The sequence below is a fragment of the Hevea brasiliensis genome, chromosome 6 (assembly GCF_030052815.1).
Source record: "Hevea brasiliensis isolate MT/VB/25A 57/8 chromosome 6, ASM3005281v1, whole genome shotgun sequence".
Classification (NCBI taxonomy): domain Eukaryota; kingdom Viridiplantae; phylum Streptophyta; class Magnoliopsida; order Malpighiales; family Euphorbiaceae; genus Hevea; species Hevea brasiliensis.
In genome coordinates this window covers 98822813-98832571 of record NC_079498.1, presented here as the reverse complement: position 1 = coordinate 98832571, position 9759 = coordinate 98822813, and the positions used below count along the sequence as shown (strand labels likewise).

The window sequence follows — 9759 nt, the reverse complement described above, 5'->3', positions numbered from 1 at the left end:
TTTTTAAGGAGAATAAGCCTTATTATTACCACTAATAATATGTGATTTTTTTTGTTTTGTAATACTTAACATAAAAATTTAAATAAAATTAATATATATTTATAATTAATAATTATAACTGCAAAAAATACATTTTACCATTAATAATAATTAATTTTAATATGTATATATAAATTAAATAAAATTCACTAATAACAATAATAAGATTAATAATTATGTACATTTTTATCATTAATAATAATTAATATGTATATATTAAATAAAATTTATTAGCTTTATTATTATCAAATATTAATATGTGACTTTTTAGTTTCTTAATGTTTAGTATATAAATTTAAATGAAATTAATATACATCTACATTTATGAATTATCATTGTAAAAAAATTTAATTTTTTAGAATTAATAATAATTAATTTGTATATTAAATAAAATCCATTAATTTTATTAATATCACTAATTAATATGTGACTTTTTAATTTATTAGTTCTTAATATAAAAATTTAAATAAAATTAATATTTATATAAAATTTTGATCCATCTTATTTCTCTCTATTTTAGCTATATTTTATAATTAATTGTTAATAATTAATTTGTATATATTAAATAAAATTTATTGGTCTTACTAAATTTATGGTCATATTATTATCACTATTTATTTATTTATTAATGTGACTTTTCAATTTTCTAATTCTTAACATAACATTTATATAAATATTATAAAACTAAGTTATGAAATAAGTTCCTAACATAAAAATGAATTATGATAAGAAGATAAATAGGATAATTACAAGTAAAATGAAAAATAATTAACGAAAATAATAATGGCATATAAAAGTCATAGTCACAATTATATATTCATAATTAAATACTATGTAAAATTATTATTGCATAAATAATTCTACTAAATTATAATAGAAAAAAAATATAAATATAAAATTATTATAAATCTTCATAATCATCTTAAAAGTTATAATAAAAAAAAATATGTGAAGATGATAAATAAGAGTTTTTCTAAATATTTATGAGATATATTCTTAAAATTTAAGTTTTTTTTTTATTTTTTTTAAATTTAAATACTATATTTTTATTATTTATTTTATTAATAATTTTGAAAATAAAATATATTTGTGCAATGCATAAGTAAGTATCTAGTTATTCAATATAATGAATCGCCACATTCAGCAACTCTATTAAAATGTCAAACATATAATTTTAAAATTTTGCAAATAATTTATTTTTAAAAATCTTGTTTAGAAATGATAGTTTTATAATAATTTAATTTAATTAATTTTTTTATTTTTATATTTAGAATAAAAAAATTTAATTTTTTAATTTAAAAATAATTCATTTTAAAATTGATGATTGTTTATGTGAGAATTATTTTAATCCTAGTTTAATATCAGATTTTTTGCTTTAATTTACCCAAATTAATTTACAATTTGGCGCTTGATGGGTGGCAGATATTTTGTGCTGCTTTTGTCCCAGTATATAACCACGACCAATCCCTGGATGCGAGGCTTGACGCTCTTGTTCTTGAAGTAGTATTCCTGATTCTTTTTAACAATGGAGGGTGCTGAAATCTGTATACCAGGTGGTAGTTTAAGAAGACGGGACTCTTCTATATGGAGCAGCAATGCCATGGAAAGTTTCTCCAAATCTTCACGAGAAGAAGATGATGAAGAAGCTCTCAAATGGGCTGCTATTGAGAGACTAACAATCTATGATCGTTTGAAAAAAGGCATATTAGCTACATCGAAAGGTGCGAACGAAATAGACGTACACACTCTTGGGTTTCATGAAAGGAAGGCTTTGGTCGATAGGTTGGTAAAAGTTGCAGAACAGGACAATGAGAGGTTTCTGTTGAAGCTCAAGAGCCGAATTGAAAGTTAAGGGAATTGCAAGAAAATAGTAAAGTTCTTATTTTGTTTTTTGGGTAAGAAGTACGTTTTGGTTTCTTGAAGTTCTTATTTTGTTGGATTTTGTTCTTGATGTTTTAGCACTGAATTTTTCTTGTTTCTTGGTTTTCTAGAGTTGGAATTGAGTTTCCCACAATTGAAGTTCGATTTGAGAATCTAACTGTTGAAACAGAAGCTCATGTGGCAAGCAGAGCTTTACCCTCATCCTTATGACATGGTAGAGGTAAGTACCTGTAGAAAGTGATCAAGAATTTCAATTTCAATATCATACTTTTATTTCTTTTGATTAAGTTGTCTATTTCTCTCTTGGCTTTGCAATTTTAAAGGGTTTCTTGAATTATCTTCATGTCCTTCCAAGTAGGAAGACACGCTTCTCTATCCTTCAGGACATTAGTGGAATGATCAGACACGCTGCTCTATCCTTCAGGACATTAGTGGAATGATCAGACCAACAAGGTGAAATTCAACTGAACGGAGTTGTTTTCTTTATCCTATTTTAGTTCAGATTTGGAATATTTGAAAGCCATACCTCACGTTTCATCTTTAAATATGTTTATTGCAGAATGACAGTGCTTCTGGGGCCTCCAAGTTCCGGGAAGACCACTCTTTTGTCGGCTTTGGATGGAAACTTGATCCTAAACTAAAGGTGATGGTTGTATCACAGCAGCTTTATATCCTCCATGGGGTGTTAACAATCTTGTTTCTAATAAACTTTCTATTGCTTTTTGTTAATTTTTAGCCTTTTATGTCACTCTTTTGCTTCTTCCTTATTTGGGAAATTCAATTTCTTCTGCAGTTATCTGGTAGGGTGACTTACAATGGTCATGGTATGAATGATTTTCTACCCCAGAGAACAGCTGCCTATATCAGTCAACATGATACTCGTATAGGAGAAATGATTGTGAGAGAAACCTTGGCATTTTCTGCTAGATGCGAAGGGGTTGGACAGCGCTATGGTTAGTGTTATGCATACTGATATTTCATATTCCTATTAATATGAACTTTCACAACGAGTTCTAGTTGGAGCTTTTGTGGGGTGTCAGTGGTGCTTTCAGGCCAGGTGTTCTCACAACTCTAATGGGTTCTAGTGGTGCTGCTAAAATCACTCTAATGGATGTGCTGGCTGGTGGAAAAACTGGAGGGTATATGGAGGGAAACATCACAATATCTGGTTACCCTAAGAAACAGGAAACTTTTGTTAGAATTTCAGGATCTGTGAGCAAAATGACATCCATTCTCCTCATGTTACTGTCTATGAATCTTTGTTCTACTCTGCCTGGCTTTGTCTCCTTGCTGAAGTGAATAGTAAAACCAGAAAGGTTGGCATCCGTTTCCAAAATCTGTTTCAAGCTTCTGTTTTTCATTCTTGTACTAATAAAATTTAGAGATGAAGAAGACAAATCAGTCAAGAATTGATCTAAATGGACTTTGTTGATCTATCATTAGGTAGAATTTGGTCCAAGGTATTTGATTCTTTCAACAGCAGCACTACCTGGCGCAAATAATGTTGATTTTATGCATTAAAACTTGTTTGCAGATCTTTGTTGAGGAAGTTATGCAGCTTGTGGAATTGGCACCATTGAGGCAAGCATTAGTTGGATTGACTGGTGTAAGTGGCCTCTATTGAACAATGCATGTGGCTGACTATGGCAGTAAAGCTGGTGGCAATCCCTTCTATAATCTTCAATTCATCATGGATGAGCCAACTTCAGGACTAGATGCAAGAGCTGCTGCAATCGTTATGAGAGCAGTTAGGAACACCGTGGACACTGGAAGAACAGTTGTGTGCACCATACACCAGCCAAGCATTGACATATTTGAAGCTTTTGATGAAGTGAGAAATGTTGGCAATTATAATAGTTTGTGCCTTTTTGTCAATTCTTCGGCATCTAGGTGAGTCACATATTTAACATGATACTGCAGCTATTCCTAATGAAGCGATGAGGACAAGAGATATATGTGGGGTCATTAGATCGTCATTCTTGCCATCTAATCAAGTATTTTGAGGTAAGAAAGAAGAATGGATGTTTTCAGATAAAATAAATGATGCATATATATATTTTTGCAGTTCTCCTCTTGTTAACTCTCACTAATTCATGTAGTTTTCTTTATATGAAGATAATTGAAGGTGTACCTAACATTAAAGATGGTTACAATCCTGCAACTTGGATGTTGGAAGTTGCCACTTCAGCTCAAGAAACAGTTCTGGGGGTAGATTCTGCTGCTGTATACAGAAATTCGGAACTATATAGGTATATTTGCTTAAAAGTATTTTGATTAGTAAGTTCAACTTAAAAATCATCCACTGCTAAGCCAACATGTTTTTGTAGCATCATGAAGCATTTGTTTCAGAATTTTGGACATGAATTAGCTGTTAAATCTTTTTCTGAAGTGTTGTTTATCTTTCAGGAAAAATAAAGCACTTATTGAGGAATTAAGCACACCAGCTCCTGGTTCGAAGGACCTGTATTTTCCCACACAGTACTCCCAGTCATTTTTCATACAATGCATGGCTTGCTTATGGAACAACATTGGTCATACTGGCGCAATCCACCGTATACTGCTGTGAGATTTCTATTCACAATTGTTATAGCATTGACGTTTGGAACAATGTTCTGGGATCTTGGCTCCAAAACGTAATTTACAGCAGTGTTACTAAACTGAAAAGTTATGAAAGTTCATAGTCCTCCAGTTCTATTTACCTTCAATTTAACCATCTTCCCTTGAATTATAGGACAAAGAGGCAAGATCTTTTCAGTGCAATGGGATCAATGTAGGCTGCGATTGTTTTCCTTGGGGTCCAAAATGCTTCATCTGTGCAATCAGTAATTGCTGTTGAAAGAACTGTCTTCTACAGAGAGAGAGCTGCTGGAATTTATTCTCCCCTGCCCTATGCCTTAGTACAGGTAACAAGGTTTCAAACATTACTGACCTCCCTCACAGTTTCACTATGGATAATCTAAAAATGGGTTAACTTTTCTCTCTCTTCTCAAATGCAGGTTGTGATTGAGCTTCCATATATTCTTACAAGCTGTTGTATGTGGTCTTATAGTCTATGCAATGATTGGATTTGAATGGACTGCTGGTAAATTCTTTTGGTACCTATTATTCATGTACTTCACGTAAGTGTGCTACACCTTCTATGGCATGATGTCTGTGGCTATGACACCAAACCAACACGTTGCATCCATAGTTTCCTCTGCATTTTATGCATTGTGGAAATTGTTTCAGGATTTATAGTCCCGTAAGTTTCTTCTCTACCATTCTTCAAGTTCCAGGTTTATTTAGTGCTCAGTCTTGTAGCAAGGATTGATGTTATTTATCTCTGCTTTGACTATAACAGAGGATGCCTGTGTGGTGGAGGTGGTATGCTTGGGCATGTCTGGTGGCATACACATTGTATGGATTAGTTTCATCACAGTTCGAAGATAACAGATGAAACAGTGGAAGATTCTGTGAGAAGTTACTTTGGTTTCAAACAGGAGCTTCTAGGAGAAATTGCAGCTGCAGTTGTTGGCTTTGCCACACTATTTGCATTGATCTTTGCCATTTGCATCAAGTTATTCAATTTGCAAAGAAGTTAAATACTTACTAGTATCATAAGGTAGTATTGTCCATATGTAATCTGCAAGTATTAAATCCAAACTTCTTTCCTTTTCAGTATTAATTCAGAATCCATTCTCTATTTTGGCTTCAAGTCTTTGGGAAGTGAATTGCCAATGGCATGAATCAATGTTTGCCTAGTTGCTTCATCATTTCCCTTTAGGAGAATTGCCAAGTATACATTAAAAATTGATGCTACCATGAGATTGTAACATTTGGTGCAAATTGTGAGTTGAATAATCATGGTCTGAAATAGGGAGTCGTCATAATCCATAAATAGCATTAACATTAGCAATTGTTGCCCACAAATAACGGGTTTAAAAAAAGCTAGTTGAAAATTAAACAAAAAAAAAAAAAGGGAAGGAGTAATATTCCAGTGAAGCTTTCTGATTAGCCAAATAAAACACACGCTTCCAAATGACATCTAATGCAAAAATGGATAAATGAAGAGAATAATTATGACCTAAAAACACAAAGAAAAGAAAAGAAAGACCAGAAACGATACACTTGAGCTGGAGTAATAAACTCTCACTAGGCCTCAACAACCAAATGAAAACACTACTCCACTAGTCCTAGATCCAACCAGATCCAAACCAGATGGAAGTAAATGCCACAATAAAAGCCCTAAAACCTACCAACCCCTTCTGCAAAACCACCGGAGCAGCAGAATCAGGTGAAGTCTGGTTAGCAGCAGAAACGCTAGATGATGGTGGAGGAGACAAAGGATGAACAAGAACAGAAACCTTCATGCCATTGAAGCACTGCCCATTCCCACATATGAAGTAGTACCTCTTGGCCTTGTTAAGAGGTATGAAATCTTTACCACTACTCCAGTTGCCTAGTGCTCCCTCTGTGGTGCAGTTGTCATAGCCAGTCTGGTTCACTTCAAACACATTGTACTGGGTCTTTTGGTACCTAAATGCTGCAGAAACAAACCAGGAAAAAGAATCATCAAACACGTACATCTTTATATGACATTAGCAGCCAGTAATTCCAAATCCTACCATACATATTATCAAGAAACCAAAAATATGGAACTGGATTTTCATTAATGCAGTAGATCAAGCATAAAATGTGTATATGAAGTAACCCATGAATGTTTTGGCACAATAATTCACTCCAAGTAGATGATTTAGGTACAAAGATGCAAGGAGAGAAAGAGAGGTACAGATAAGGTCGCCAACATAGAAGGTGGAGTTATTGGCCCATAGAGTGTAGTTGATGCCAGGATTCCAGCCTTTGTTAGCACCCACAATGTGGTCAGTGGCGGTGGTGGAAGTGGCGGAGAAGAGGATGAAGAAGCAGAAGAAGACAAGATGAGGTGAGCTGGGCACCATAGTAACCACTGTGGTGGGTGGTGGTTGGGTCTTCTCGTTTCTTTTCTGTAACCTTTTTTTGACTGGACTACACTGGGACAGTAAACAGAAGAAGAAAAATCTTTCACAAAGAACATTCAATTTCAGTACAATCCCAAGAATGATAATTGAATTTTGAAAGACTCGTCGGTCCACACATCACATGCCAATCTGCATCATCACTTACACAGACACTAATAAGCATGCCTGTGTTTTCTATTAAATAATTGCAACTTGCAAGTTGAACGACTTTAGCTTCACAATAATTACTGAATTTAATCTAGTGAATTATTTTATAATATATTGTTTTTTTTTTGAACTGCATAATATATTGTTAATAACATATTTTATAATATATTTTATAAAAATATTAAAAGATTTATAGAAGGCAAAATTATAATTTTTTTTATAAAATTAGTAATAAAAAAGATTCAGCAGCTACCGCAGCTCCTACTTCCTAAGGCGGAACTCCAGAGGAGAGAGTTAAATGCTTCCTTTCTTTTTCCTTTGGAAGTCTTTTTTTTAAAAACTTAATTATAATGGATATAGGAAAAAATAAAAAATATTAATAATTAATTTAAAGCTAAAATTATTATGTATTAAAAATGTAATAGCTTTATTTATTTTAATTATTATGATAAAAAAACAATTATCAAATTGAAATGAATTAACAAATATGTGTAATATATAAATTTATTTTAGTTTAAATATTTAAATTATAAGTTTTATTTAAATCAAAATATATTGTTAATTTTAAGTAATTGTAAATAAAATATAATTAATGAATATTTAAATTTTTAAGTTTGTCAATAAATTTAAATTATTAAATAAAAAATAAGGAAAATATAAAATTTTAAATGTGAGGAAAAATTTTAATAATTAATGTCACGACCCAACCTATGGGGACTGACTCGGACCTAGGACTCAAAAAGCCCCCCCAGCCCCCGTAAGTAAGCCTAAGCAACATTTAACTCACTAAGCTCATTGCCCCCAAGGCCCAAAAAAGAAAGAACAAAAGGGCCATAAATACCATAAATTACTTCCAACGTTTTTTTTCACCACACAAGCACCAACAATCAATAAATTGGGCCAACTCTCACTCCACTCCATACTCATCATAATAATAATAAATATAATAAATCCATCATCATCCCATCAATCCAATCAAATAAAAAAATTAAGTAATAAAGGTGTCCAATAATATAATAATATTATTAATATTATCAAATATAATTCTAACAATTCATGCAATTTTAAATTATTTTAAAACACAATATTAATAAAAAACACAGAAAAACAGAAAAAAAAGGTATATCCTGAAATAAACTCCTAAATTTCAATAAAATTTTTTTTTTTTTGAATAGAGAGAGTAAAGTAAAATAAAAAATAAAATAATATAAATCTCTATAATATAACTATCTATAATAAATAACTGTCATATCGGAATTAAAAGGGAAAAAATTAGCATATATAACTCAAAAGTATCTGTTTAGGCAATGGGGCAGCTACTTCCATTGCCAATTCTAAATCTATACCTAATCTTCACTATTTCTTTTCAATGAAAGGTTTGTTTAGTATTACTAATTGACCTATTTTCGTTTCCTTAGGTTAATTAAAAAGATATTAAAATTTATTTTTTTAATTAAAAAATTTTAATTAATTTTAGAAAAGTATAAATGGTGCGCCATGAAGTGACCCAAGCACAAATAATAATACCTTTGAAACTAAAAACTCAAACAATCCAATAAAGGACTTGGCCCACTAACAGACCCTAATGATTTCTCCGAAAGCCTTTCCAAGAGGAAGCTGAGTCTCAGCAGTAGAAACGCAACCTGCAGACGAGAGCAGCACCCTTAAATAACTATTGACTCAGCAATACAGCAGGACAAGAGTCAATCCATCCTAACTTTGGCCATAACCAAAGGACTAACTAGCTAAAGAAAGGCGCTCTGTAAGCTAAATCGTCGTCTCCTCTGCTGCTTGAGAAAACTATAAGCCCCCCGGAGACAGAATTTTTAATAAGTGCACATGTATATATATTCAATTTAATTTTAATTCAAAATAGTTTATAATGCTGAGTAGAATTCATTTTATTACTGTCATCTCACAAATTAAAGTCATTAGAGGGTTTTGTCATCTTTTATTATAATATTTTACTATTAATATAAAACTGTCGCAAATATCCTATATCATATACTAGTCCATTCGTTTTTAGCAATGTTATGACCGAAATCCCAAAGCATGAAGAATACATTTTCAGCTTCCAATAACAGCTAGGATTATTGTAAGTGGCAGTAAGTTGAACACATCCTATAAATTATAAAGTATATCATGATTTATTAGAGCTTTTCATCGATGACAATATCAAGATAACCACATATTTTTTATAAAAATATATTATAAATTTAAGTTTTCGGGTGGTGTATGAGCTAGAACAGCAAAAAAAATTGTAAATTTACTAACTAATAGACATGAGAGGCCGATAATAGATAAATAGGAGAAACTTAAAAAAACGAAAATGCTTACAAATTAAGCTTGATGATGCTATTAAACTTTCCAATGACTTCTAAAGTGCATTTGGTGCCACTAGTTAACCATTTTTTTGAATAAAATTATATATATGTATTCTTATATGAAAAAAAAAACGCATTCCTTCAATTGAAAGTGTATTGAGGTTATGTTCTTAATGTCCACAGCAAGTGTTCAATTCCAATACAACTACACATTGGAAATTACAAATAAGTCCTTTTTTTTTTTTTTTGAAAATTCCAAGGGCACCAATGCCCCCTTGGTCTTAGCTCCATCCCTGATAAACCCGTCTCTAGCCCAAATCTTCTGCTTTGAGCCCTTAGAGAGCCGACCTCCACATGAAGAGCACTGGACA

The 9759-nt window shown here is 31.8% G+C and overlaps 1 protein-coding gene and 1 pseudogene across 1 annotated transcript; one reads left to right on the top strand and one right to left on the bottom strand.

Moving 5' to 3' along the window:
- Nucleotides 1–1564: 1564 nt before the first annotated feature.
- On the top strand, nt 1565–5614 carry LOC110644853 (pleiotropic drug resistance protein 1-like; annotated as a pseudogene).
- A 277-nt stretch (nt 5615–5891) lies between these two features.
- On the bottom strand, nt 5892–7057 carry LOC110644860 (early nodulin-like protein 16). Its single transcript, XM_021797821.2, has 2 exons — nt 6689–7057; nt 5892–6442 (listed from the first exon to the last, which is right to left on the bottom strand). Exons 1-2 carry the CDS (start codon nt 6855–6857, stop codon nt 6093–6095), a joined length of 519 nt encoding a protein of 172 aa, XP_021653513.1. The 5' UTR covers nt 6858–7057; the 3' UTR covers nt 5892–6092.
- Nucleotides 7058–9759: the final 2702 nt, after the last annotated feature.

Coding starts and splice junctions, on each gene's coding strand:
- LOC110644860 (XM_021797821.2), bottom strand. CDS start 6,857: ATGGTGCCCAGCTCACCTCATCTTGTCTTCTTCTGCTTCTTCATCCTC. Junction 6,443..6,688: donor CTATGTTGGCGACCTTATCT/GTACCTCTCTTT, acceptor TTGTTTCTGCAG/CATTTAGGTACCAAAAGACC.